The sequence below is a fragment of the Lucilia sericata genome, unplaced genomic scaffold (assembly GCF_015586225.1).
Source record: "Lucilia sericata isolate MDLA Ls3-8-SP2 unplaced genomic scaffold, ASM1558622v1 Contig000104F_arrow, whole genome shotgun sequence".
Taxonomy (NCBI): Eukaryota; Metazoa; Arthropoda; class Insecta; order Diptera; family Calliphoridae; genus Lucilia; species Lucilia sericata.
In genome coordinates, this window is record NW_023994136.1 from 649,947 (window position 1) to 677,934 (window position 27,988).

At 30.1% G+C, this 27,988-nt stretch overlaps 1 protein-coding gene and 1 long non-coding RNA gene across 11 annotated transcripts in view; one reads left to right on the forward strand and one right to left on the reverse strand.

Moving 5' to 3' along the window:
* LOC119600103 (hemicentin-1) overlaps positions 1-27,677 on the forward strand; it is a 73,271-nt gene extending 45,594 nt beyond the window's left edge. For 8 of the 10 annotated variants that reach the window (XM_037950162.1, XM_037950169.1, XM_037950164.1 and 5 more), the window contains 16 exons: positions 9,965-10,078; positions 12,027-12,230; positions 12,664-12,815; positions 13,167-13,311; positions 15,680-15,810; positions 16,934-17,093; positions 18,078-18,292; positions 19,438-19,519; positions 20,286-20,445; positions 20,799-20,935; positions 21,101-21,181; positions 21,698-21,997; positions 22,067-22,386; positions 23,964-24,089; positions 25,960-26,490; positions 26,845-27,676. In XM_037950162.1, the coding sequence (XP_037806090.1) occupies positions 9,965-10,078; positions 12,027-12,230; positions 12,664-12,815; positions 13,167-13,311; positions 15,680-15,810; positions 16,934-17,093; positions 18,078-18,292; positions 19,438-19,519; positions 20,286-20,445; positions 20,799-20,935; positions 21,101-21,181; positions 21,698-21,997; positions 22,067-22,386; positions 23,964-24,089; positions 25,960-26,490; positions 26,845-26,955 (2,969 nt within the window). In that variant the 3' untranslated portion in view covers positions 26,956-27,676. Of the gene's footprint in view, positions 1-9,964; positions 10,079-12,026; positions 12,231-12,663; positions 12,816-13,166; positions 13,312-15,679; positions 15,811-16,933; positions 17,094-18,077; positions 18,293-19,437; positions 19,520-20,285; positions 20,446-20,798; positions 20,936-21,100; positions 21,182-21,697; positions 21,998-22,066; positions 22,387-23,963; positions 24,090-25,959; positions 26,491-26,844 lie in introns of all 10 variants that reach the window. The other 2 variants (XM_037950170.1, XM_037950171.1) reach the window with 1 other exon arrangement.
* The window catches only part of LOC119600105, a 180,894-nt gene that overhangs the window by 115,806 nt on the left and 37,100 nt on the right, over positions 1-27,988 (reverse strand). The gene's annotated exons all lie outside the window — the stretch shown is intronic.

The window sequence follows — 27,988 nt, forward strand, 5'->3', positions numbered from 1 at the left end:
TCTAGTTTAGCCAGAAAATGGACTTTTATGTTTTTACTCAAAAAATCGATTTTTGTGGGGAAATTAAAGTGATCACAGATTTTCTTTATTTTTGCCCTAACGCCCAAAGTTTACCCAGAAAATGGACTTTAATGTTTTCACTCAAAAAATCGATTTTTGTTGGGAAATTAAAGTGATCATAGATTTTCTTTATTTTTGGCCTAGCGCATCTAGTTTAGCCAGAAAATGGACCTTTATGTTTTATTAAAAAAATGGATTTTTGTTGGGAAACTAAAGTGATCACAGATTTTCTTTATTTTTGCCCTAGCGTCTCTAGTTTACCCAGAAAATGGACTTTTATGTTTTTACTCAAAAAATGGACTTTTATGTTTTATTAAAAAAATGGATTTTTGTTGGAAAACTAAAGTGATCACAGATTTTCTTTATTTTTGCCCTAGCGCCTCTAGTTTAGCCAGAAAATGGACTTTTATGTTTTCACTCAAAAAATGGATTTTTGTTGGGAAATTAAAGTGATCACAGATTTTCTTTATTTTTGCCCTAGCGCCCCTAGTTTAGCCAGAAAATGGACTTTTATGTTTTTACTCAAAAAATCGATTTTTGTTGGGAAACTAAAGTGATCACAGATTTTCCTTATTTTTGCCCTAGCGCCTCTAGTTTAGCCAGAAAATGGGCTTTTATGTTTTCACTCAAAAAATCGATTTTTGTTGGGAAATTAAAGTGAGCACAGATTTTCTTTATTTTTGCCCTAGCGCCTCTAGTTTACCCAGAAAATGGACTTCTATGTTTTCACTCAAAAAATCGATTTTTGTTGGGAAATTAATGTGATCACAGATTTTCTTTACTTTTGCCTTACCGCCTCTAGTTTAGCCAGAAAATGAACTTTTATGTTTTCACTCAAAAAATCGATTTTTGTTTGGAAATTAAAGTGATCACAGATTTTCTTTATTTTTGCCCTACCGCCTCTAGTTTAGCCAGGAAATGGACTTTTATGTTTTCACTCAAAAAATCGATTTTTGTTGGGAAACTAAAGTGATCACAGATTTTCTTTATTTTTGCCCTAGCGCCTCTAGTTTAGCCAGAAAATGGACTTTTATGTTTTTACTCAAAAAATCGATTTTTGTTGGGAAATTAAAGTGATCACAGATTTTCTTTATTTTTGCCCTAGCGTCTCTAGTTTAGCCAGAAGATGGACTTTTATGTTTTTTTAAAAAATTGATTTTTGTTGGGAAATTAAAGTGATCACAGATTTTCTTTATTTTTGCCCTAGCGCCTCTAGTTTAGCCAGAAAATGGATTTTTATGTTTTACTAAAAAAAAGGGATTTTTGTTGGGAAACTAAAGTGATCACAGATTTTCTTTATTTTTGCCCTAGCGCATCTAGTTTAGCCAGGAAATGGACTTTTATGTTTTCACTCAAAAAATGGACTTTTATGTTTTCACTCAAAAAATCGATTTTTGTTGGGAAACTAATGTGATCACAGATTTTCTTTACTTTTGCCCTAGCGCCTCTAGTTTACCCAGAAAATGGACTTTAATGTTTTTACTCAAAAAATCGATTTTTGTTGGGAAATTATTTTTGCTCTAGCGCCTCTAGTTTAGCCAGAAGTTGGACTTTTATGTTTTATTAAAAAATTGATTTTTGTTGGGAAATTAAGGTGATTACAGATTTTCTTTATTTTTGCCCTAGCGCCTCTAGTTTAGCCAGAAAATGGACTAAAAAAATCGATTTTTGTTGGGAAATTAAAGTGATCACAGATTTTCTTTATTTTTGCCCTAGCGCCTCTAGTTTAGCCAGAAAATGAACTTTTATGTTTTCACTCAAAAAATCGATTTTTGTTGGGAAATTAAAGTGATCATAGATTTTCTTTATTTATGGCCTAGCGCCTCTTGTTTAGCCAGAAAATGGACTTTTATATTTTATTAAAAAAATGGATTTGTTTAGCCAGAAAATGGACTTTTATGTTTTCACTCAAAAAAACGATTTTTGTTGGGAAATTAATGTGATCACAGATTTTCTTTACTTTTGCCCTAGCGCCTCTAGTTTACCCAGAAAATGGACTTTTATGTTTTCACTCAAAAAATCGATTTTTGTTGGGAAACTAAAGTGATCACAGATTTTCTTTATTTTTGCCCTAGCGCCTCTAGTTTAGCCAGGAAATGGACTTTTATGTTTTCACTCAAAAAATCGATTTTTGTTGGGAAATTAAAGTGATCACAGATTTTCTTTATTTTTGCCCTAGCGCCTCTAGTTTAGCCAGAAAATGGACTTTTATGTTTTCCCTCAAAAAAACGATTTTTGTTGGGAAATTAATGTGATCACAGATTTTCTTTACTTTTGCCCTAGCGCCTCTAGTTTACCCAGAAAATGGATTTTTATGTTTTCACTCAAAAAATTGATTTTTGTTGCGAAATTAAAGTGATCACAGATTTTCTTTATTTTTGCCCTATCGCCTCTAGTTTACCCAGAAAATGGACTTTTATGTTTTCACTCAAAAAATCATTTTTGTTGGGAAATTAAAGTGATCACAGATTTTCTTTATTTTTGCCCTAGCGCCTAGTTTAGCCAGAAAATGGACTTTTATGTTTTTACTCAAAAAATCGATTTTTGTTGGAAAATTAAAGTGATCACAGATTTTCTTTATTTTTGCCCTAGCGCCTCTAGTTTATGTTTTATTAAAAAAAATGGATTTTTGTTGGGAAACTAAAGTGATCACAGATTTTCTTTATTTTTGCCCTAGCGCCTCTAGTTTAGCCAGAAAATGAACTTTTATGTTTTCACTCAAAAAATCGATTTTTGTTGGGAAATTAAAGTGATCACAGATTTTCTTTATTTTTGCCCTACCGCCTCTAGTTTAGCCAGGAAATGGACTTTTATGTTTTCACTCAAAAAATCGATTTTTGTTGGGAAATTAAAGTGATCACAGATTTTCTTTATTTTTTCCCTAGCGTCTCTAGTTTAGCCAGAAGATGGACTTTTATGTTTTATTAAAAAATTGATTTTTGTTGGGAAATTAAAGTGATTTGCACTAGCGCCTCTAGTTTACCCAGAAAATGGACTTCTATGTTTTCACTCAAAAAATCGATTTTTGTTGGGAAATTAATGTGATCACAGATTTTCTTTACTTTTGCCCTAGCGCCTCTAGTTTAGCCAGAAAATGGACTTCTATGTTTTCACTAAAAAAATCGATTTTTGTTGCGAAATTAAAGTGATCACAGATTTTCTTTATTTTTGCCCTAGCGCCTCTAGTTTATGTTTTATTAAAAAAATGAATTTTTGTTGGGAAACTAAAGTGATCACAGATTTTCTTTATTTTTGCCCTAGCGCCTCTAGTTTAGCCAGAAAATGAACTTTTATGTTTTCACTCAAAAAATCAATTTTTGTTGGGAAATTAAAGTGATCACAGATTTTCTTTATTTTTGCCCTACCGCCTAGTTTAGCCAGGAAATGGACTTTTATGTTTTCACTCAAAAAATCGATTTTTGTTGGGAAACTAAAGTGATCACAGATTTTCTTTATTTTTGCCCTAGCGCCTCTAGTTTAGCCAGGAAATGGACTTTTATGTTTTCACTCAAAAAATCGATTTTTGTTGGGAAATTAAAGTGATCACAGATTTTCTTTATTTTTGCCCTAGCGCCTCTAGTTTAGCCAGAAAATGGACTTTTATGTTTTCCCTCAAAAAAACGATTTTTGTTGGGAAATTAATGTGATCACAGATTTTCTTTACTTTTGCCCTAGCGCCTCTAGTTTACCCAGAAAATGGATTTTTATGTTTTCACTCAAAAAATTGATTTTTGTTGCGAAATTAAAGTGATCACAGATTTTCTTTATTTTTGCCCTATCGCCTCTAGTTTACCCAGAAAATGGACTTTTATGTTTTCACTCAAAAAATCATTTTTGTTGGGAAATTAAAGTGATCACAGATTTTCTTTATTTTTGCCCTAGCGCCTAGTTTAGCCAGAAAATGGACTTTTATGTTTTTACTCAAAAAATCGATTTTTGTTGGAAAATTAAAGTGATCACAGATTTTCTTTATTTTTGCCCTAGCGCCTCTAGTTTATGTTTTATTAAAAAAATTGAATTTTTGTTGGGAAACTAAAGTGATCACAGATTTTCTTTATTTTTGCCCTAGCGCCTCTAGTTTAGCCAGAAAATGAACTTTTATGTTTTCACTCAAAAAATCGATTTTTGTTGGGAAATTAAAGTGATCACAGATTTTCTTTATTTTTGCCCTACCGCCTCTAGTTTAGCCAGGAAATGGACTTTTATGTTTTCACTCAAAAAATCGATTTTTGTTGGGAAATTAAAGTGATCACAGATTTTCTTTATTTTTTCCCTAGCGTCTCTAGTTTAGCCAGAAGATGGACTTTTATGTTTTATTAAAAAATTGATTTTTGTTGGGAAATTAAAGTGATTTGCACCAGCGCCTCTAGTTTACCCAGAAAATGGACTTCTATGTTTTCACTCAAAAAATCGATTTTTGTTGGGAAATTAATGTGATCACAGATTTTCTTTACTTTTGCCCTAGCGCCTCTAGTTTAGCCAGAAAATGGACTTCTATGTTTTCACTAAAAAAATCGATTTTTGTTGCGAAATTAAAGTGATCACAGATTTTCTTTATTTTTGCCCTAGCGCCTCTAGTTTATGTTTTATTAAAAAAATGAATTTTTGTTGGGAAACTAAAGTGATCACAGATTTTCTTTATTTTTGCCCTAGCGCCTCTAGTTTAGCCAGAAAATGAACTTTTATGTTTTCACTCAAAAAATCAATTTTTGTTGGGAAATTAAAGTGATCACAGATTTTCTTTATTTTTGCCCTACCGCCTAGTTTAGCCAGGAAATGGACTTTTATGTTTTCACTCAAAAAATCGATTTTTGTTGGGAAACTAAAGTGATCACAGATTTTCTTTATTTTTGCCCTAGCGCCTCTAGTTTACCCAGAAAATGGACTTTTATGTTTTTACTCAAAAAATCGATATTTGTTGGGAAATTAAAGTGATCACAGATTTTCTTTATTTTTGCCCTAGCGTCTCTAGTTTAGCCAGAAGATGGACTTTTATGTTTTATTAAAAAATAGATTTTTGTTGGGAAACTAAAGTGATCACAGATTTTCTTTATTTTTGCCCTAGCGCATCTAGTTTAGCCAGAAAATGGACTTTTATGTTTTACTAAAAAAAAAGGGATTTTTGTTGGGCAACTAAAGTGATCACAGATTTTCTTTATTTTTGCCCTAGCGCCTCTAGTTTACCCAGAAAATGGACTTTTATGTTTTCACTCAAAAAATCGATTTTTGTTGGGAAACTAAAGTGATCACAGATTTTCTTTATTTTTGCCCTAGCGCCTCTAGTTTAGCCAGAAAATGGACTTTTATGTTTTCACTCAAAAAAACGATTTTTGTTGGGAAATTAATGTGATCACAGATTTTCTTTACTTTTGCCCTAGCGCCTCTAGTTTACCCAGAAAATGGATTTTTATGTTTTCACTCAAAAAATCGATTTTTGTTGCGAAATTAAAGTGATCACAGATTTTCTTTATTTTTGCCCTAGCGCCTCTAGTTTATGTTTTATTAAAAAAATGAATTTTTGTTGGGAAACTAAAGTGATCACAGATTTTCTTTATTTTTGCCCTAGCGCCTCTAGTTTAGCCAGAAAATGAACTTTTATGTTTTCACTCAAAAAATCAATTTTTGTTGGGAAATTAAAGTGATCACAGATTTTCTTTATTTTTGCCCTACCGCCTAGTTTAGCCAGGAAATGGACTTTTATGTTTTCACTCAAAAAATCGATTTTTGTTGGGAAACTAAAGTGATCACAGATTTTCTTTATTTTTGCCCTAGCGCCTCTAGTTTAGCCAGAAAATGGACTTTTATGTTTTCACTCAAAAAATGGATTTTTGTTGGGAAATTAAAGTGATCACAGATTTTCTTTATTTTTGCCCTAGCGCCCCTAGTTTAGCCAGAAAATGGACTTTTATGTTTTTACTCAAAAAATCGATTTTTGTTGGGAAACTAAAGTGATCACAGATTTTCCTTATTTTTGCCCTAGCGCCTCTAGTTTAGCCAGAAAATGGGCTTTTATGTTTTCACTCAAAAAATCGATTTTTGTTGGGAAATTAAAGTGATCACAGATTTTCTTTATTTTTGCCCTAGCGCCTCTAGTTTACCCAGAAAATGGACTTCTATGTTTTCACTCAAAAAATCGATTTTTGTTGGGAAATTAATGTGATCACAGATTTTCTTTACTTTTGCCTTACCGCCTCTAGTTTAGCCAGAAAATGAACTTTTATGTTTTCACTCAAAAAATCGATTTTTGTTTGGAAATTAAAGTGATCACAGATTTTCTTTATTTTTGCCCTAGCGTCTCTAGTTTAGCCAGAAGATGGACTTTTATGTTTTTTTAAAAAATTGATTTTTGTTGGGAAATTAAAGTGATCACAGATTTTCTTTATTTTTGCCCTAGCGCCTCTAGTTTAGCCAGAAAATGGATTTTTATGTTTTACTAAAAAAAAGGGATTTTTGTTGGGAAACTAAAGTGATCACAGATTTTCTTTATTTTTGCCCTAGCGCATCTAGTTTAGCCAGGAAATGGACTTTTATGTTTTCACTCAAAAAATGGACTTTTATGTTTTCACTCAAAAAATCGATTTTTGTTGGGAAACTAATGTGATCACAGATTTTCTTTACTTTTGCCCTAGCGCCTCTAGTTTACCCAGAAAATGGACTTTAATGTTTTTACTCAAAAAATCGATTTTTGTTGGGAAATTATTTTTGCTCTAGCGCCTCTAGTTTAGCCAGAAGTTGGACTTTTATGTTTTATTAAAAAATTGATTTTTGTTGGGAAATTAAAGTGATTACAGATTTTCTTTATTTTTGCCCTAGCGCCTCTAGTTTAGCCAGAAAATGGACTAAAAAAATCGATTTTTGTTGGGAAATTAAAGTGATCACAGATTTTCTTTATTTTTGCCCTAGCGCCTCTAGTTTAGCCAGAAAATGAACTTTTATGTTTTCACTCAAAAAATCGATTTTTGTTGGGAAATTAAAGTGATCACAGATTTTCTTTATTTTTGCCCTACCGCCTAGTTTAGCCAGGAAATGGACTTTTATATTTTATTAAAAAAATGGATTTGTTTAGCCAGAAAATGGACTTTTATGTTTTCACTCAAAAAAACGATTTTTGTTGGGAAATTAATGTGATCACAGATTTTCTTTACTTTTGCCCTAGCGCCTCTAGTTTACCCAGAAAATGGACTTTTATGTTTTCACTCAAAAAATCGATTTTTGTTGGGAAACTAAAGTGATCACAGATTTTCTTTATTTTTGCCCTAGCGCCTCTAGTTTAGCCAGGAAATGGACTTTTATGTTTTCACTCAAAAAATCGATTTTTGTTGGGAAATTAAAGTGATCACAGATTTTCTTTATTTTTGCCCTAGCGCCTCTAGTTTAGCCAGAAAATGGACTTTTATTTTTTCCCTCAAAAAAACGATTTTTGTTGGGAAATTAATGTGATCACAGATTTTCTTTACTTTTGCCCTAGCGCCTCTAGTTTACCCAGAAAATGGATTTTTATGTTTTCACTCAAAAAATTGATTTTTGTTGCGAAATTAAAGTGATCACAGATTTTCTTTATTTTTGCCCTATCGCCTCTAGTTTACCCAGAAAATGGACTTTTATGTTTTCACTCAAAAAATCATTTTTGTTGGGAAATTAAAGTGATCACAGATTTTCTTTATTTTTGCCCTAGCGCCTAGTTTAGCCAGAAAATGGACTTTTATGTTTTTACTCAAAAAATCGATTTTTGTTGGAAAATTAAAGTGATCACAGATTTTCTTTATTTTTGCCCTAGCGCCTCTAGTTTATGTTTTATTAAAAAAATGGATTTTTGTTGGGAAACTAAAGTGATCACAGATTTTCTTTATTTTTGCCCTAGCGCCTCTAGTTTAGCCAGAAAATGAACTTTTATGTTTTCACTCAAAAAATCGATTTTTGTTGGGAAATTAAAGTGATCACAGATTTTCTTTATTTTTGCCCTACCGCCTCTAGTTTAGCCAGGAAATGGACTTTTATGTTTTCACTCAAAAAATCGATTTTTGTTGGGAAATTAAAGTGATCACAGATTTTCTTTATTTTTTCCCTAGCGTCTCTAGTTTAGCCAGAAGATGGACTTTTATGTTTTATTAAAAAATTGATTTTTGTTGGGAAATTAAAGTGATTTGCACTAGCGCCTCTAGTTTACCCAGAAAATGGACTTCTATGTTTTCACTCAAAAAATCGATTTTTGTTGGGAAATTAATGTGATCACAGATTTTCTTTACTTTTGCCCTAGCGCCTCTAGTTTAGCCAGAAAATGGACTTCTATGTTTTCACTAAAAAAATCGATTTTTGTTGCGAAATTAAAGTGATCACAGATTTTCTTTATTTTTGCCCTAGCGCCTCTAGTTTATGTTTTATTAAAAAAATGAATTTTTGTTGGGAAACTAAAGTGATCACAGATTTTCTTTATTTTTGCCCTAGCGCCTCTAGTTTAGCCAGAAAATGAACTTTTATGTTTTCACTCAAAAAATCAATTTTTGTTGGGAAATTAAAGTGATCACAGATTTTCTTTATTTTTGCCCTACCGCCTAGTTTAGCCAGGAAATGGACTTTTATGTTTTCACTCAAAAAATCGATTTTTGTTGGGAAACTAAAGTGATCACAGATTTTCTTTATTTTTGCCCTAGCGCCTCTAGTTTACCCAGAAAATGGACTTTTATGTTTTTACTCAAAAAATCGATTTTTGTTGGGAAATTAAAGTGATCACAGATTTTCTTTATTTTTGCCCTAGCGTCTCTAGTTTAGCCAGAAGATGGACTTTTATGTTTTATTAAAAAATAGATTTTTGTTGGGAAACTAAAGTGATCACAGATTTTCTTTATTTTTGCCCTAGCGCATCTAGTTTAGCCAGAAAATGGACTTTTATGTTTTACTAAAAAAAAAGGGATTTTTGTTGGGCAACTAAAGTGATCACAGATTTTCTTTATTTTTGCCCTAGCGCCTCTAGTTTACCCAGAAAATGGACTTTTATGTTTTCACTCAAAAAATCGATTTTTGTTGGGAAACTAAAGTGATCACAGATTTTCTTTATTTTTGCCCTAGCGCCTCTAGTTTAGCCAGAAAATGGACTTTTATGTTTTCACTCAAAAAAACGATTTTTGTTGGGAAATTAATGTGATCACAGATTTTCTTTACTTTTGCCCTAGCGCCTCTAGTTTACCCAGAAAATGGATTTTTATGTTTTCACTCAAAAAATCGATTTTTGTTGCGAAATTAAAGTGATCACAGATTTTCTTTATTTTTGCCCTAACGCCTCTAGTTTACCCAGAAAATGGACTTTTATGTTTTCACTCAAAAAATCATTTTTGTTGGGAAATTAAAGTGATCACAGATTTTCTTTATTTTTGCCCTAGCGCCTCTAGTTTAGCCAGAAAATGGACTTTTATGTTTTTACTCAAAAAATCGATTTTTGTTGGGAAATTAAAGTGATCACAGATTTTCTTTATTTTTGCCCTAGCGCCTCTAGTTTAGCCAGAAAATGGACTTTTATGTTTTCACTCAAAAAATCGATTTTTGTTGGGAAATTAAAGTGATCATAGATTTTCTTTATTTTTGGCCTAGCGCCTCTAGTTTAGCCAGAAAATGGTCTTTTATGTTTTATTAAAAAAATGGATTTTTGTTGGGAAACTAAAGTGATCACAGATTTTTTTTATTTTTGCCCTAGCGCCTCTAGTTTAGCCAGAAATTGGACTTTTATGTTTTCACTCAAAAAATCTATTTTTGTTGGGAAATTGAAATGATCACAGATTTTCTTTCTTTTTGCCCTAGCACCTATAGTTTAACCAGGAACTTAAATGAATATTATACTAATTAGAATTATACTATATAGTTTTTTATACGCTTTAATATATTAAACACATCAAAACGTTTTCTTTTACAGTTCCTCCCGAATCAATTATTATATTGGATCATAAGGGAACAACAATTAAAGATCATACTTTGGGCCCATACAATGAAGGTGCTATGATAAATATAACGTGTGTTGCTATTGGAGGTAAGTGGAAATGAAATTACATATGTATGTTTGTACGTTCATATAAATAAGAAACAAAATGTTCAAAATTTTCTTAGAAATGTGCTAATGTATAGAAAGTGATACTAAACAACGCACAAACTTTTCTCATCTACTCACAATTTACGCTCACATACCTACATACATTAAACAAAATTATTTGTATGTATATAAAAACAACAATAAAAACAAATAAACCCTCAATAAAATTTCAATACTTGAAGAAAATACAAAGAAGAAAAAATGTATGAGTGCCACTACGACATGACATGAAAATATAAACACTTGACTACTTAAACGTTTATGTACAACAACAACAACTATATTAATAATGACAGAAGCACCAACAACATACATAATGTATGTACGTATGTATATGGAATTGCTTACACTTTCATCCAGTCCTACCTCAATATTTACAGTTTAAGGACTTGAAAATCCTTAAATGGAAAACAAATAAAACTTTACTTTCACACACACCCATGCTAAAGCACCAAAAACTCCATACTAGGGTAACTATTTAACTTGTTAAATGTTTCTTAACCCAAGAAATGCGAAATTTTGTTATAAATAACACCATTTAATTATGACTCTACGTATGAAAAATCAAATTTATGTATGTAATTCCAACCGTATTTTAAAAAAGAGAGTAAATGTTGATGATTTGTATTTTTTGCGTTTACACTATCACTGGTTATTTTTTTTTTCGATGTGTTTACAGAAAAATACCTCCTTGGTCTAATGAAACTTGCTTGTTTCATTACATATTGCGTTTAGACGATCCCATCTGTTCTCTTCTACATGAAATTTTGACAGATCATATTCTTGTAACATAATATAAACTAGTATTTATATAGATTTTTTGACATCTTTGTCACTGAAATTGAAAGAAAGTAGGGTTTTTTCACCATTTTTCAGCTTTTGAAACGTTTCTAATACATAAATAATACGAATGGTACATTTTATTCAAATCAAGTTATACCCCTAATGGACGTTGTACAGACAACAAACAAGAAAAGTGTATATTTGATTGCGTATTGTTTTTGTTGGTTGCTGTTTTGTATTTCTCTGATCCATATTACAAACTTGTTGTTGAAGGAAAGTGTTTGAGACTGTGTGTGAAGATTCTCATGACGAAGTTGATATGTTTATTTGTTGATTTAGTACAACAACAATTTTATAAGCAACTAAATGTCATTTACACAATTGTACGTTATTTGGACAAAAAAAGTACTAGAAAATGTCAAAAAGCTTAAATAAACAATGAGCGGCAGAAATACACATTGCAAAAAAGAAAATCCACATCAGCTGAAAAAATATATACATATGTATGTGTGACAGAAGAAAGGAAATTTACGATGACTTCGATATGTACTATTTTACAACGAAGCGTCATTGGATACAAGTATTTACCACGCTCGCTTACAAATAACTACTTAAATAAGTACGCATAAAAAAAGTATCACACAGAATACGAACTTGGGCTTCTTGTTTGTCAAGTTCGCTATCGTACTCACAACACCACTGCTTAGTTACATATGAAAGTCATTATATGAGTACTTAAAAGTAATACTGACGGTATGTAGTAGTCATTGAAAAGTATATGGTTATGTAAGTAAGTTTTTGCTTGGTCCGTTTCTCTGATACGCCAAAACTCAAAACAAAAAGTATAATTATTGTATGGAATAATCTGCTATAATAAAATCATAAACTTTAGACTGACTCACATATTAAAATATGCCTTGTTCTATGATTAATATTTTTAAAAAAGAAGACTATTTTTAAGACCATTTTCTAAATAGGTCCCTTTCAATAATTTAAAAAAACTGCTTGAGTAGGAAATGGTTAACATTATTTACGTCAACCTGTAAATATTTTTCTATTTCCATAATCAATTTCATATAAGATTTGCATTTAAATTTTATTTCAGGCCAACCGCAGCCTAGAGTTACCTGGTTGCATGAAAATGCAATACTTGACTCCTCATCACATGCATTGTCAGACCGCCGTGTGGGTAATGTTTTATCACTGGCAAAATTAATAAGAAAAAATTTGCACATGCAACTAACATGTCGAGCTGCAAACAATAATATAACAATGCCAATTACAAATACCGTAGTACTGGATATGAACCGTAAGTAATTCAAATTAATTTTATACCTTCCTAGAAATAAGTGCACGAGTTACAATAACACTTTAGGTAGAATTATTGGCCCCATCATGTTGTATACGAATTACTTATGAGGCACATATGTATGTATTATTTAGGTTTTTTTTTAAATAAAATACATAGATATTTATAAAAAATTATAACTGCATTAAGTATTAGAAAATTGTATTAAAAAATACAAAAACTACAGCGAAAATAAAAATAAGAAAATTTTAACCTGCTCAAAAAACTTCCTGAAAACGCTCACACTGTCAGTATGGCATATTTATGTAAATATTATTTTGAAAGTAATACCAGATCAGATAAATATTTATACTTTTTATTTGTATGTGTGTTTGTTTTCTTTTGGTTTAAATGTTATAATTCTTCGTTAACTTGAACAATTTTTAATTTATAGTACGTCCATTACTTGTTAAATTGCAAGGAGAAAATCGTCCTTTATCTGCGGATAATTCATATCAATTAAGCTGTGTAGTCATTGGCTCGAGACCAGCACCCACAATAACATGGTGGAAGGGTAGTACACCAATGAAAAATACTCATGAAATTGTAAGTATAGATTGAGTAATTTATTTTATTTCTTTTTCTACTCTTCTCCGTCCAGATACATCAGACCATTAACAACATTTTGCATGTAATGTCCCAAACTCCAAACACTTAAAACTATTCATGAATTCTTTTATCTCTGCCATCACTGTTGGTTGTTCTTCGTTTGATTTTCTTTTCCATTTTGGTTTTTAAATACATGTACATATATTTACTCGAGTTTATCCGTACTCGGTACTTTTTTATATCATTTTATTTATATCGATTTGTTATTGTTTTTCACTTTTTTATTCATTATATTGTTTATATTTTAACATTTTCCTCTTGCTTTTTGTATCATTGTGCAAACAACAGGCTAATCCCGATGGTAATATGACCACATCAATTTTAACCTTTACACCCACAATTGATGACCGTGGCAAGTATTTATCATGTCGCGCTGAACAGAGTATGATTCCAGAGTCGGGTATGGAGGATGGATGGAAATTGGATATTTATCGTAAGTATTACTTCCTCGAGATTGAATATTTCATTCGAAGTAAAAAAATACTACGTACAAACTTTTGTCATTATTGCTCTTGCTGATAAATGTCACTGATACATATTAAAGGGTACAAAAATGATTTAAAAATATACAAAACTGAAATAAAAACAAAAAATTTCCTTAAAATTACAAAGGATAGAAAGACAAACAAACAAACATTGAATCAGAAAGCAGTCCTTTAACTATATTTGAAGATAAACTTTTTTTGTAAGTATCCATCAAGAGGTGTTTCATTCTTTAATATGATGTGTGATTACAAATATATTTTCTTCGCATTCTTATTCATAATTTATGTATAAAAGTTGATTTAATTAAGTGATATTTTAATACAATATTTTATGATAAATATGCTTTTTCACAAGGCAATCAATATTTATTCAAGATATATATACATAAAAACATATTGCATTTTATTGTTTTTATAATCATACTTATGCGATAATTCCCCATTTCAAATTCTGTTAATGAGATAGATGTCGACTATTAATTTGAAAATCATGCTGAACACGTCATGGATATATTTATATTTCTGAATTCAAATGAGAATGTTTATTTGTTAAAGTTTGAAACAAGGTGTATGTTCTTTCATCTTGTTTTGATGCGGATCTAATGTGATAAAGACGCTAAATATTCGCCTATAAGCAAATTAATTAAATATATTATTCAACTCTCACTCACAAAGGGGATATAATGAGTTTGTCTTTCAATTGTTTAATACACTTATAATCGAATATTAAACGCATGCACATTTCTATAACTATAGGAACATAATTTGAATAAAACCATATAAATATGTAAATATGTAAATGGCTTAGATAAATATTTCTTAGGTGAGTGGTAAAATATGCAACTAAATAATAACAACCTGACATTAGGTCTGTTCATTTAAAAACATTTAACGAGAGAGCACATCAAAATTTACAAGAAATCCACAATTTAAGTTGTAAAAAAGATTTAAATTATTTAAGTTTAAATATTAGCTACTCCACCAAAATGGCAGGTTAGTGGTTAGTGTTCTATTCTGATAGACCGAAGGTGCGCACAGTAGGCCCGATAGAGGCCTAGGTGTATCTCTTCAGACTTGATGTATGTACATTGTACATCCTCCTTTCAAACTAACTAACTAAGCGTTTTAACCTAAATAATTTCAATCCTAACAATATATTTCCCATTACATACATACATTTTTGATGAAAAATGTTTATCAGTACATATTAAGCAATTTATTAAATTAGCTCGAAAAATTAATTATTGTGTATTAATATGAATATTAATACATATAAAAAAGGGATATTTTTTTATATAAATGACGGGAATATCCTCACACACATTAGGGTAATAACTTTTTGCAATGTTTGAAAATATCAAAAATACCATAGCAAAACGTTGTAGAGCGTGAACAGATGTTACGGGATGTGATATAAGTTTTTTGCGATCGTGAAAATGTTTCCGCATTAATCCCGATAAAGTTTTGTATAAATATCACTTTTTCTAAATGTGGAATTTTCTTACATTACCCTAAAGAGAAAATTGTTCATTACAGCCCTGTTACGGAACTTCAAATAAATCAAGATAATATTCGATAAAAAATAGGATTTTTTTTTATCAGAAAAGCATTGGAAATAAATTAGTGCTATAGTATTTTGTCACCAAAAGCTATTACCCTTATACACACATACATATACATATGTATATTAAACGATTTACTCTTTAACTGACCAAAGGTTTTTAAAACCTTGACCACCATTACTCTCTCAGTTCAAAGTGAACAGACACTCACAGCAACAAAAATAAATATATTATCTCTGCATTTATGTACTATAGATGGTAGTCTCATACATCTAATTCGTAATTTACTGAGGACAAGTTTTGCCGACCCTTTTGAGAAAATCGAAAGAAAGTAAACTGAAAGGCCGACAGAATGGCCAAAAATGGAAAAAATTAAACACTTGATTTCACTTTTATGTTTATTTGGAATTAGCTTAAAAGATACCAAAGTAAACAGCAACAACAGCATTATGATAAAATTAAACAAAACAAAAAAATCCTAAGGGATTTCACAAGTTCAAGATAAAAAGGGTTATAAATAAGTGACCAAAAAAAAAAAAGAGTAAAAATACTTAATCAAATAAATGAAAGGAGAACTTAATCAGCTGAAAAATTTAATAAATAATTTATTCGTATGAAGCTAAGAGGAACTTAAAGAAATTTTATGTACTAGTAAACTTAGTTATCTTCAAAAAAGGTTTATATTCAATTACTTATTTATGTATATACATACTTAAAGTATACCTACTAACACAGCCTTTTTATATAATTTTAGATATTCCTGTGGTTACATTGGAGCTCGGCACAAATTCCATGAATTCAACATTTCGCGAAGGTATTGATGTGTTTTTCGAGTGTAACATCAAATCAAATCCATGGATCAACAATGTCAGTTGGCGCCATAACGTAAGTGTACAAAAGAAAATTTATCTATTTTAATAAGTAAGACATTTCCACATAAAAAGTTCGTACCAAAACAATTTATATATAGATTTATCAATTACACAAGAACTTCAGGAGTCCTTGTATTTTGTCATCTCTTCACATGTGATGTTTAAAATTATTCAATATTTAATGTCAAGGATTTAAAATTTTAATATCCCAATTGCCTGTTGTAAGGAAAATAACAAATTAAACAAGCTGCAGAGAATAATTTCAAAAGTCAGCAGAAGTTCATTATTGAAGTCTTTGCAAAGTGTAAATTTTGCTAATATGATTTCATTAAATTATTTTTTTTTCCTCTTTTTGAAAACAAACTGAAGAAAAAGTGAGAAGGAACAACTTTGTTTCAAGGATTTTCGATAATCTGTCTTAATGTTTACAAAATGTGTTTGCTAATGGGCCGAATACTTATTGAAAAATTATAATATAATTATGGTTAAAGTGAGAGATTAAAACAACAACAAAATAAAAATAAACAGATACAAAGGGAAAAGAAAAACGCATTCACAGCGAATAAACTTTTGACTTTAAATTAATATCCATTTTTATGGAAGGGGAACATAATTTAATTTAAAACTCATCACAAGTTTTGTTAATTGTGATCAATTTACGTATTAGGCATAATCTTAACGACTCTCTTAATATATTGTAACTTTTGATAATCTTTTACCCACCTACATATATAATAGTCCATTTTAAAATAATTAATATTTTATTGATTAATATAAAAATCGTTCGCATTGATTGAATGTTATTTCTGTAATTTGAAGAACTACACATTCTTCTCACTATATATTGTTACTTAAATACTGAACACTGAAAAATAGATTCACTTCTTTAGTCCCATCGAATAATAGGTACCGTATATTTGAAGGGCTTATTGCAGTAACTCATTATGCCACAAAACGAAAATATTGAGAAAAAACGATATTAAAGTTTTGAAAAATTTTTAAATTATATGAATGCTCGAATTTGTATTTTTTCATATTTTTGTATACATTAACTGTTAATTTAAATCGTCATTACTTTCTTTATTCTGTTATGTTGTTTAATGTTATGTCCGATGCGATGATTTCAAACAATGAAGGGCAATATATTGGAAAATAATATTGCTGAAGGCATTATAGTGGCTAACCAAAGTCTTGTTCTACAAAATGTAAGCAGAGCACGCAGTGGCATTTATACATGCGTCGGAAGTAATCGAGAAGGAGATGGCGAGAGTAATCCAGTCCACTTGGATATACGATGTAAGTAAAGATACGACTATGATAGAGCATAATATATAATATATTTCTATTTATTCTTTAATTTAGCTCAACTTATTTGTTTATCAAAATTAATCAGCGAAAACTATGTCTTAAACTCTTGGTATAAGCCCGTAACTTATAATACGTAATCTGTATATATACATGTATTTTTATGTATAAAAACAAATATTTGTGCACGTATCATACATAAATATTGCATATGACAGGATTTTTGTAGTTGTAGTAGTTTATGGCCAAAGACTCATTGTTACTGCTTTGTTGCAGACAAGCTAACAAATTGCTTGTCATTGTTCTGTCCGGACAAACCGTATGGAAGGAAATAATCTAACTCACATAAATACATACATTCATATACATATACCATGTATATTCAGTTTATATTTTCCTTTCATTTTGATTTCTTTGCTTTTGTGCATCTTTTAGGCGTATTGAGAGTAGGAATATCTTGATGTTTGTTAATATCAATGTATGTATAAATTTGGAGTTGACCAAGTACTTTTTATGTTCATCAAAGCTTTATGTCATATGCTCAAAAAAATTGAAGACAATTTTTATTGCTTTTATTTAGGTACGGTTTATATGTAGTTAACACTAAAAAATCTAAATTTCATTAAAATATTAAAAATTTAAGTATAATTTCACCCTTTTCACAACTCTTTCGAATCTTCTCTAGATAGACATTTACTATTTAATTTTGTCAATTTACAAAATCCTTTAACAAGATAAATGATTTTGTACAAATTACACAAAAATCGCAAATATTATGGGTTTACCACGCATATTTTGGTGGTGGTTGTATAAGATTCGGCACAGCTGAATAAGGTTTTTTGTTGTTTTTCTATTTTTTTACAATTCATTTTAAATGATTTACTGACTGATATTAAATATAAAAACGTTATATTCTTTTTTTACTCTTTTATATCTGTCCTCCATCAAATCAAACATCCAACATTTGCTGGACAGTTGCACCCGTATGTCGACAAGGGCAACGAGTTGTCTATAGTACGGGACGTCATGAAACAGTAAAAATTGCATGTGAAATTGAAGCAAATCCAGCGGAAACAACATACGTGTGGAAATTCAATGCCACACTTGGTGAAACAATAGACATACCGGCCTCACTTATAGCCATTGATCGTGGACGCAGTATTGCACATTACACACCAATGACAGAAAATGTAAGTTCTTTGAAATTGTAAAACCCGATTAAAAAGAAATAAGAAAGAATATTTTACATTCACACAAACTCATACATGAATAATGAATAACTAATGGTTACAGCAATCATCACAATGACCCAATGTCAAATTTAGTATCCCATTAACACTTGGCGATTTTAAAAGTAGTTCTGAATTTTATTAAGAATTCTTCCGAGTGCCAAATTGTATATATAAATTTAAATAATCTCAATATAAAATGTTTATAAAAAAAATATTTATAAGTTTCTTACAATATGTTATACAGTCTTGTAATGATTCACAATTTTCCGATATTTCAAGAATAGTATTTTACTGGGAAATGAGGATATGTTATGAAATGGGAATATGAAGATTAAAAAAATCAAAAATCAATTCGAAGCCTGTTTTAACAATGATAATGATGTCACACCTCTTTATGTTAGTTATGCACCAAAATACAGAATTGTGCATGTACATATGTATGTATGAACTTTGTGTGAAGAACAAAAGTAAAATTCTTTGTTACAAAGACTCATGAGATTGAAATGTCTACATTGTATATAGCCTGCGGTTCGGGGTGATTGCCCATATTTAGTGGTATATCATTTAGGGTTACTCGGAATACAGAAATAACATGTATATGGCCAAGAAGGAAGTCAATTGTTCTTTAGGCGGCTACACTTGCATACATATTTTTCGATTATAAATAGAAAATTTACTGTGCAATATAAATTCCAGTCAACATAGTTGGACGTTGAAAAAAAGCACTTATAATGGGTACACTGACTTATTTGAGAAACTGTTGGGTATGATGTATATAAATGTACACATGTTTGTGTATACTAATGTATATATTACTCTATATGTGTGGAAATGTACGAATGTGTTAGTCAAGTGATAAATCATCTACTTTCAAATATATTCGCATAATTTTCCAAATGAATTGCGGTTTTAACCTCTTACAATGATAGCTTCTGTTAGCACTACGGTCAGCCTATAATTTCAGTACGTACATACATATGTATGTGTGTCAGTTACTGTCAGACATACACACTTTTGTTTACGAATTGTCAATGTATATGAGTTTCATTATACATTTATTTTTTCGGTATTTCAATCTGTTTTTTTTTTTGTTCTTTCGACAGGACTATGGAACTCTATTATGTTGGGCTAGTAATGAAATTGGTGATCAAACGGAGCCGTGTGTTTATACAATAACACCAGCAGGTAAGTGAAACAGTAAGCGAGTGAGTGTTTGGGGGCCTGAATGGATGTATGGTTGTAACAGTGTATTGCTCCATTATGTTTATTCGACCATCCATTCATTTATTCATCCATCAGTGATACAGAGAGAGGCGTGGTTAATTGTTTTGTTGTTGTTACATTATGCTAATATATCATGATGAAAGCATGTTTGTATATGCAGACATCATTTTTCAATTTTCATGACACTTTATTGAACAAAAAAATAAGTCAGTAAAACATAAAAACGGAAATGGCCAGTGTAACAACCAACAAACAGACCAGTCCGTCAGTCACTTTTATGTAATATGTGTTCACAAATTACAATTCCTGTTTACACTGAACCTTGTAATGTGGTTGATTTTTGCATTGATTTTTTTCACATGCTTTTTTATTTCCACTCCACCGTTTTTGTTAATGAAAATGTTAATTTCACTTGCTGTATATTCTTGAAACAACAAAAAAGATACAACAAAGCTATGACAAAGAAATGAACATATTAAAAAATTGTGTAAATGTTTGTTATTGTCCTAATTATATAAAATTTAAAATCAACTAAATAAAACAGGTGAAATTTAAAAAAATAATAAGATTTGAATTTATGTTAGTATATTGAGTGATATAAATTAATATACTCATTTATTTTTTATTTAAATATTTTTAAAATTTCTGCTTTGTAAGTCTGCACATGGATATCAATAATATTTCATAAGTTCTATTTCTAATTTTAACTTTTTTTTGTTCATTGAAGGTGAACCAGACTCTTTGGTAAATTGTACATTGCTCAATCAAACTTCAACTGGCTTTCAAATTGAGTGTATAGAAGGATTTGATGGTGGCTTACAGCAAGATTTTATTATGGAAGTTTATGTGAATGGCACCACTAGACATCCAAAAATCTACAAATCAAAGTGAGTAAAATAGCACCGATTGCTTTAGATGTGATAAATATTTGAATCTAAAACAGACCTTAAATTTCATATTTTTTTCTTTTTTTTTTATTATATTATCTCTCTATATTTTGACATTTTCTAACTCTTTTCTTTCACTTTATTTTTGCACTCATCATGTGATGTATGGTTTTAAATCTGACAATCTTTGCTTTGGAAACTGTCACAAAAACTCCATATGTGTTCTCTTTAACTACATACCACTTCGTAAATGTATGCAAATTGCAATTTGAACTTGTTTTCTGTTACAAATGTCTTTAATGTTACAAACAAAAAACATAAAACTACAACAACCATCTCTAACAAACATATAGAACACCTTACTTTGAGGTGCGTGGTTTAGTGCCAGGTGCTGGTTATAATGTATTTCTGGTGGCACACAATAGTAAAGGACGCAGCAATGCTACCATATTGCAAGTATATACACTTAAGGATCCGGAGAAACAGACAGGTATATTTTTTTCCCAAAAGAAAAGTTTTTTCATTCTAATCACTATTTATTTAACTTTATCCTTGTAGTTTTTGTTCTACTATAACTCTTTGCTGTATTATTTGATAGGATGTTGGATTTGATTGTTCAATTTATTTATATTTTTTCTTTATATTAAATTTTCAGTTTTATTTACTTACAAAAAATCTTATGAGACCGTTAATCAAGCACCTTTTAATTTAACACAACCCAAATCAAAAAAGAAAAGTAAGAAATTAAAGCAACTTAACTGCTTGAATCCTACAACTATTTAAATTTTTACATCTCCTAAAACCACAATCGTTAATGTCTTAAAAATTGTTTTCCCGCGACCATAATTCATAATCACCATTACTAACAAGAAAACTGAGAATTAAATTAGACGACTAACAATTAGAAAACAATAAAAATAATGACTTCTAGCTTTTTGGCTTAACTCAGATAACTATTGCCAATATACAATTTTACGTCCCTTAACCAAAATGGGTATAAAAAATTTTACAGTTTCGCTGCTGTTAAAAAAGTTCCCACACGAAACGAGTTGAAATATATTTTATTTTTTCGGAATTTTAATCATATAGTATTGCTCATTACTTGATAATAAAATATTATATAACATATATGTATATACATACATACATATGTATATAAACATATTGATTTGCACTTTTTAATTTTATTTGCATGGCATGATGTACTCAAAACTACGACCTAATGATTACTTTGTCCTTCAACCATTTTTAGATCTGTCGTTAGCCTATGCTCCTGTCATTGAGGATATACGGCCGTTTTTAGGTATTTTAGTTGGTGTTGTGGTCAGCATAATTTTGGTGGCTCTAATCATTGTAATCATTGTGCGAATGAGGGGTTCGTCTGGAAGAGACCGTAATAATTATATGCATGCAACAGCAACAACTCAGGGACGAAACAACAATGGCCTTGGGCCGCTTCACAATAGCCACGACATGCACAATGGGCGAGGAAATTGTCATGTAACGAGCAGTTTGGATAGTATTGACAAAAATCCCGATATAATACCACAAGGTTTGTAAACATAACTTTAGGAAACAATATGTTTTTGTTTGTATTACACAGTTTCCCATCTACATTCAGATGGACACGATGAGGATGATGAGTGGACAACTAGTGCCCATAATCATGCTTATGCTACAGCTGCCATGGCCGAACAAAATGCTGTGATAACGTCATCAACAACTTATGATCACATAATACCCACATATGCTGTCGTCGATAAAAAGTCACAACAGCAGCATTTACAACAATTACAACAACAGCAACAACATCAACAGCAAACACAACAAATGTCTGCAGTACCGCCGACACATCATGGTCAATATGTACAATACAATACTCTCATACCGGTTAGTAAAATGAGTGCTTTCCAAGCACAGCAACAACAACAAGCAAATAAGGTAAGTCAACCACTTTGAATGAAACAAACTCAATTACATTTATTTTTTTTGTAATTTGCCATGTACAAAAGAAATGATACAACAGTTGCAATTTTTCTTCATTCCGTTATTTTCATAACTCTTTAGATGTACATATATATGTATGTACATTAGAAGTGTCCAAAAAATATGAATGTTGCTTGGATGGGTCCCATTTTGTTCATTAGTGTCTAAAACTTACTGGTGTAAAATTTTAGTCAACTCAAATAACGGGAATCCGTAACGGAAAGCGAAACAAACAAACACCAAACAATGGGAAAATGTCAATAACTTTGCTGTTTGTCCTTTGATGTAAATGTATTATATATAATTTTCTCTAGAAAATGAGATTCGGTAAAAAAATATATAATTTTTAAAGAGCAATTTTTAAAGAAATCAAAAAAAAAAAAAACGTTTAACACCATTTAGTTTAAGAAAATAATGAACAAAATAAGACCCAACCAAACAAAATCGATATTTTTTGAACACCTCTAATGTCCATACACATATATGTATATGGCATTAGTTATGCTTATACATATGTATAAGCGTTACTTGTAATAAACAATAAAGTCTCGTTAGGTGATTTGTTAGGTATGTATATTTATGTATGTCTGTCCGGTTGACTAGGGTATAATAAACTCAAAATCTTGTTATTTCAAATCGCATTCTACAACTAACTAAAGCCACAAAAAGCACTCAAAGTATATCTGTATTCATCCTATGTGTTTTTATATGCAACTTATTATTATGTATCTAAGAGATGCCCAAACAAAATTAATTTTCTTTGGATAGGATTTTATAAGTCTCCAAAACTAACTAATGTAATCATAAAGTACTTTTTTGTCCACAAAATAAATTTTAGTCTAAGTGAACAAACAAAACGCTAAATAATTAAATAAATAATAAATTTAAAGTTTAAAGCTGTAAAGGTATTCCTACAAGAAATGATCCACGTGTCACCCTAATGTACATACATAAGTATGTATATATGAAAGTGAGGATGTTAAGTTTTGAATAAATTAAACACAGTTGCTTATTTCCAACTAAACAGCCATAACTCAAAAGCAATCCATCGTTTTAAAACTAAGTACTACAAAATATCTCTCGCGTTAAAATCTTTTAGATATGATTATTTTTGGTGTGAAAATGATTTTTAGTTATAAATGTCAAAACTAAAACTTATGATTATTTTAACGTTTATTTTATTAGAAAAGAATGAATTTCAGAATGTTGCCCTATATGCACGTATATATTCTTAGCTCATTTGGGACTACAAGAGTTCTTGACCACTGAATTTCTGGCACCCCATTGATTACCAAAATTCTCATAAAATTGGTTCTAATAAAACTTGTTTAGTTATTTGCTAATTTGTGCAAAATTGGTTCATCGAAAATATGAAAATGGTTTTGCTGTGGAAATTTTTGGGAATTTGTAGACATCAGTCTAATACTCAATAATATAACAGAATTTAAAAACTAATTTTAAATTATTTTATTTTAATCTGATTAAAATAATTTTTTTTAGTAATGATATATTCACATATTTGTGCTTTTCAGGGTGAGCTACCACATGCCGACATGACTGGAGCAACAAGTCAACGTATATCACAATATTGCAGTGCAACGTTAGGTCGTCCCAGACAGACGGATTTAAAACGAGCCGAACCCAATATATATTCCCAGGTAATTCCCATGATTGATAGCGATAATGAAGAGTGTTTTGAAGCAAGTAACAACGACAGAACGTGTTTCATATCAGGGTACTCAACTAATGTCTAAGACTAAAAAATAATATCAACAATATGACAGTAAAAAAATAAAAGAAATAAAAATATACTTTTAGCGGATATTCTCATAGTTATGAGATTGTGTTTCCTTTATAAAACTGTAAATGTTCGCAAATATTTGTTATTAATTCTTCATTTGACCTTATTTCTATATAGTGAAAAGTAGATAAATTTCTTTCATTTCACCTGCCCTTATAAATTATACATACCACTTTTCGATGAGTCTACCTAATTTAATTCTGTAATGTTTAAACCTAACCGATCTAAAATAAACTAGACTTTATTACAGTAGAGATATAAAAACACAATAATTCTTAGAAAAGAAAATTGTTTTAGATCTACATAAGTAATGAATTCTAGTATTCATTAAAAACAATTCCATTTTAAGGACAGGGCTATTGTACAAACATATTTACTACTTATATCAAATATATGTATGTATGTATATATTTATGTGCGCAAATATGTTACCAATATTTTTTCATACATTATGGTCATACAATTGATTCAAAGTCAATCACCAGTTTAAATTCGTATTCGTATTAACAAAAAGAAAGTAAACAGTAAAGGACATAGGCCACACAAACACATCCATCCATCCATTCATTCGTATATGCAATCAAACCATAAATAGTAAATCATAAATGTAAATAAATAAAAAGAAAAACTCAGGTCGAATAATAACGAAGCATAAATTTCATATGAGTAATCGAATCGAATTCCCTTCTTTTAATATGTATTACATACATATGTACGTTACTATGTATATTATTTATTTTGTTAACAGATGAATTGAGCTTTCATATTCATTCTTGTACGAGGACTACAACATTCGCCACCTCGACCACGTATGATACGCAGATATTCAATTACACGTACACACATACGCTTACTTATCCCTGCGTTATAAATATTAGACCTGCCCTTAGATATAACTCTGTACTTTAGCACCTTATAACCCAGGAAAATAAGGTTTTTGTTGCGGAATAGCTTCTTTATATCATTATTATATTATTATATACCTATTTTGTTTCAAAAATTAAAAAATTGCTTCATAATAATTCATAAAATCATGAATACACAGGCATTGTACTAAGGGTCATGGAGCGATTCTGAGCTAAAACGTATAACAGTGTATAAGCATATATTATAAAGCTCTTATCAGTAATGTAGAAATTATGACAAGTTTGTTATCGGTACAATATATGTATATATGTATTAAGATTTGAAAATATTAGTACAATGGAAATTTAATGCACCAATAATATGCAAAAATATTCTTCAATCTAAATGCATGAAATTAAATCTTCTATTGAAATTATAATTACATCAAAACGCGTACGTCGCATAATAAGCAAGATATTCGCTAAAAACGGTTTTTGTACCCCCAATATCTCGCTTAGCGCACACGATATTTTCGGTGACTTTTAATTCCTTACTAGTTATGCAAATTTTCAGTTAGCTACCTAAAATTTCCCAAATTGCTAATTTTTTGCCAAATTTTCCTGGGGTACTTAAGTTGGAGTGTAAAGCTTTTCGAAAAAAATATATTGATTTTGAAATAAAAATGTATTTTGTATATATAAATGATTTTGCATTTGCGTGGACAATCCTTTTTACAGACAGATATTTTTTACGTGCAAAATTGGATCCATTCAAGACACGCATTTTTTATTTTTCATATACATCCATATTCCTTCACTCGTACATACACATTAATGTAAAAATATATGCATACACATACATATATATATGAATTTTTACAGATTGATCTTGCTCATCATCCCATGTACTCTACGAGTCCTATGTTTGCCACTAGTACCATAACTGGTGTCACAATGTCACATCCATCACAATTGGCCACCTTTACAACACCACCACTTCCATCCATGTATGCGCATAAACTAGTTTCAGCTTCACAATCCCAAAATATTCCAACCAGCATGGTATCTGTGTCTGCAGCAAATGCCCATACCACCAACATTGGCAGTGGCTGTGGTAGCGTAGGAGGCGGAAGTCTGTTGCAAACTACTGGTATGCTGCCCGGCCATATACCAGTCTCACATCATAGTGCCCAACAACAATCCATCATTTGTGCGTCCCAGAAGAGACCACAATCGCCTTCGGCAGCTTCAACACATTCAACGGCATCAGTAACGACTACGCTGCCATCGTCGTCTTTGGCATCAAGTTGTTCAGCGGGTGGAGTAGGTGGCGGCATCTTAAATTTACAGGGAAATGGCAGTATAATGGCTGTCAACAATATGGGTGGCTCAGGTGTCTATCTTAACGAAGCGGTAAATATTATTCTTATTTCTTAAACAAATAAAACTATTTAAGAAACTCTTAGTTAGTTTGTTAGGTCATATCGGGTCTGTTGTGCGCTCCTTTAAAAGTAACTCGAATACTAACTAACCACTAACAACGATATGATAGATTTCACACTAACAAGAATTTCAGTATTAAAAAACAAAACTGCTCTTGTAGAAAAAAAAATTTAAAGTGAAAATTTAATGCAAAACATTAACTTTTATTTTGTAAATCCTTTGAGAATGACTAAAAATAATATGTCCATTTAAAACTTTTCTCTTGTATTTAATTTAAAAAATACTCAATTTAAATTGGGAAATTTTTTAATCTCTTATTTTCAGCCCACAAACTCTGGTATTTTAAAACCTGTTCCCGAAGAAATAATTCATCATCAAATTAATGGCGAGAATATTATAATGACACAAGATCGAAACAATGGCACAAGATTCTGACGCTAAACATTACATAATTTTAAGGAAAAATGAACTAATAATTCAAATCTCAACAATAAAAAAGTAGACAATGAACCTCATATAAGTAAAAAATTCATAAAATTAACATTTTAAATCAATTCAAAGTGAACCTCATGTTGATATAAAATAAAAAATAAACAAAAATATATAAAATAATTTACAAGAAAGTAAGTAAGAGATGAAAAGGAAACAAGAGACCTTCTTTAAGAACAACATATAGCAGAGTAATTAAGACGTTATAGTAAAAGAAAAACTCAATTAACTGCCTTTTAAAAGAATCGCATTTAAATCCTATTTATCACTAAACCCTTTCAAGCCGACAATTTATATAACAAAATATTCTTGAATCCTGTAGGAAAGAAAAAAAACAACAATTGCAAGAATTCATAAATAAAATCGCTAACGTAAGTGGTTCAGACCCACTAAGCCCTCTGAAAATGCAATTCAATTTAACAAACATGTATATATTTTGTTTTTCTTTTAAATGTTTTTTACCACCGTTGTTAAATACGTTTTGCCTTTTGTTTTGTTGAACAAATAATTATTTCAAACCAAAAATTTAATCATTATAAAAAAATGAAACTAAAACCGATTAAAATCATAAACGAACAAGTTAACGAAGAAAACACTTTGTAAATTTATTTTAAATTTTTAACAATTAAATCATTCATAAATATTTAATTGAACACACAAACTAAACCCGAAAAAAAAAATTATTCTAAAATCAAAAAAAAAAATATATATATATATATATATTAATAAATTAATATTAAAAAGTTGTTAATTAGTTTAAGCAAATTAAAAAAGTGAGAAACTACTTAAATAAATTATTATAAATTATTTGTTTCAAAAAAATATTTCGTTTCCATTGTTTTTAAAAAAAAAAACATTATTACATTTAATTTGAATTCGCCACTCATTATTGTCATCTGTGTGTATATTCAAGATATAATTAAATTCAACTTAAGCCCTCGACATCTTCATTAGATCAACTCTAAATATATTGATCTTA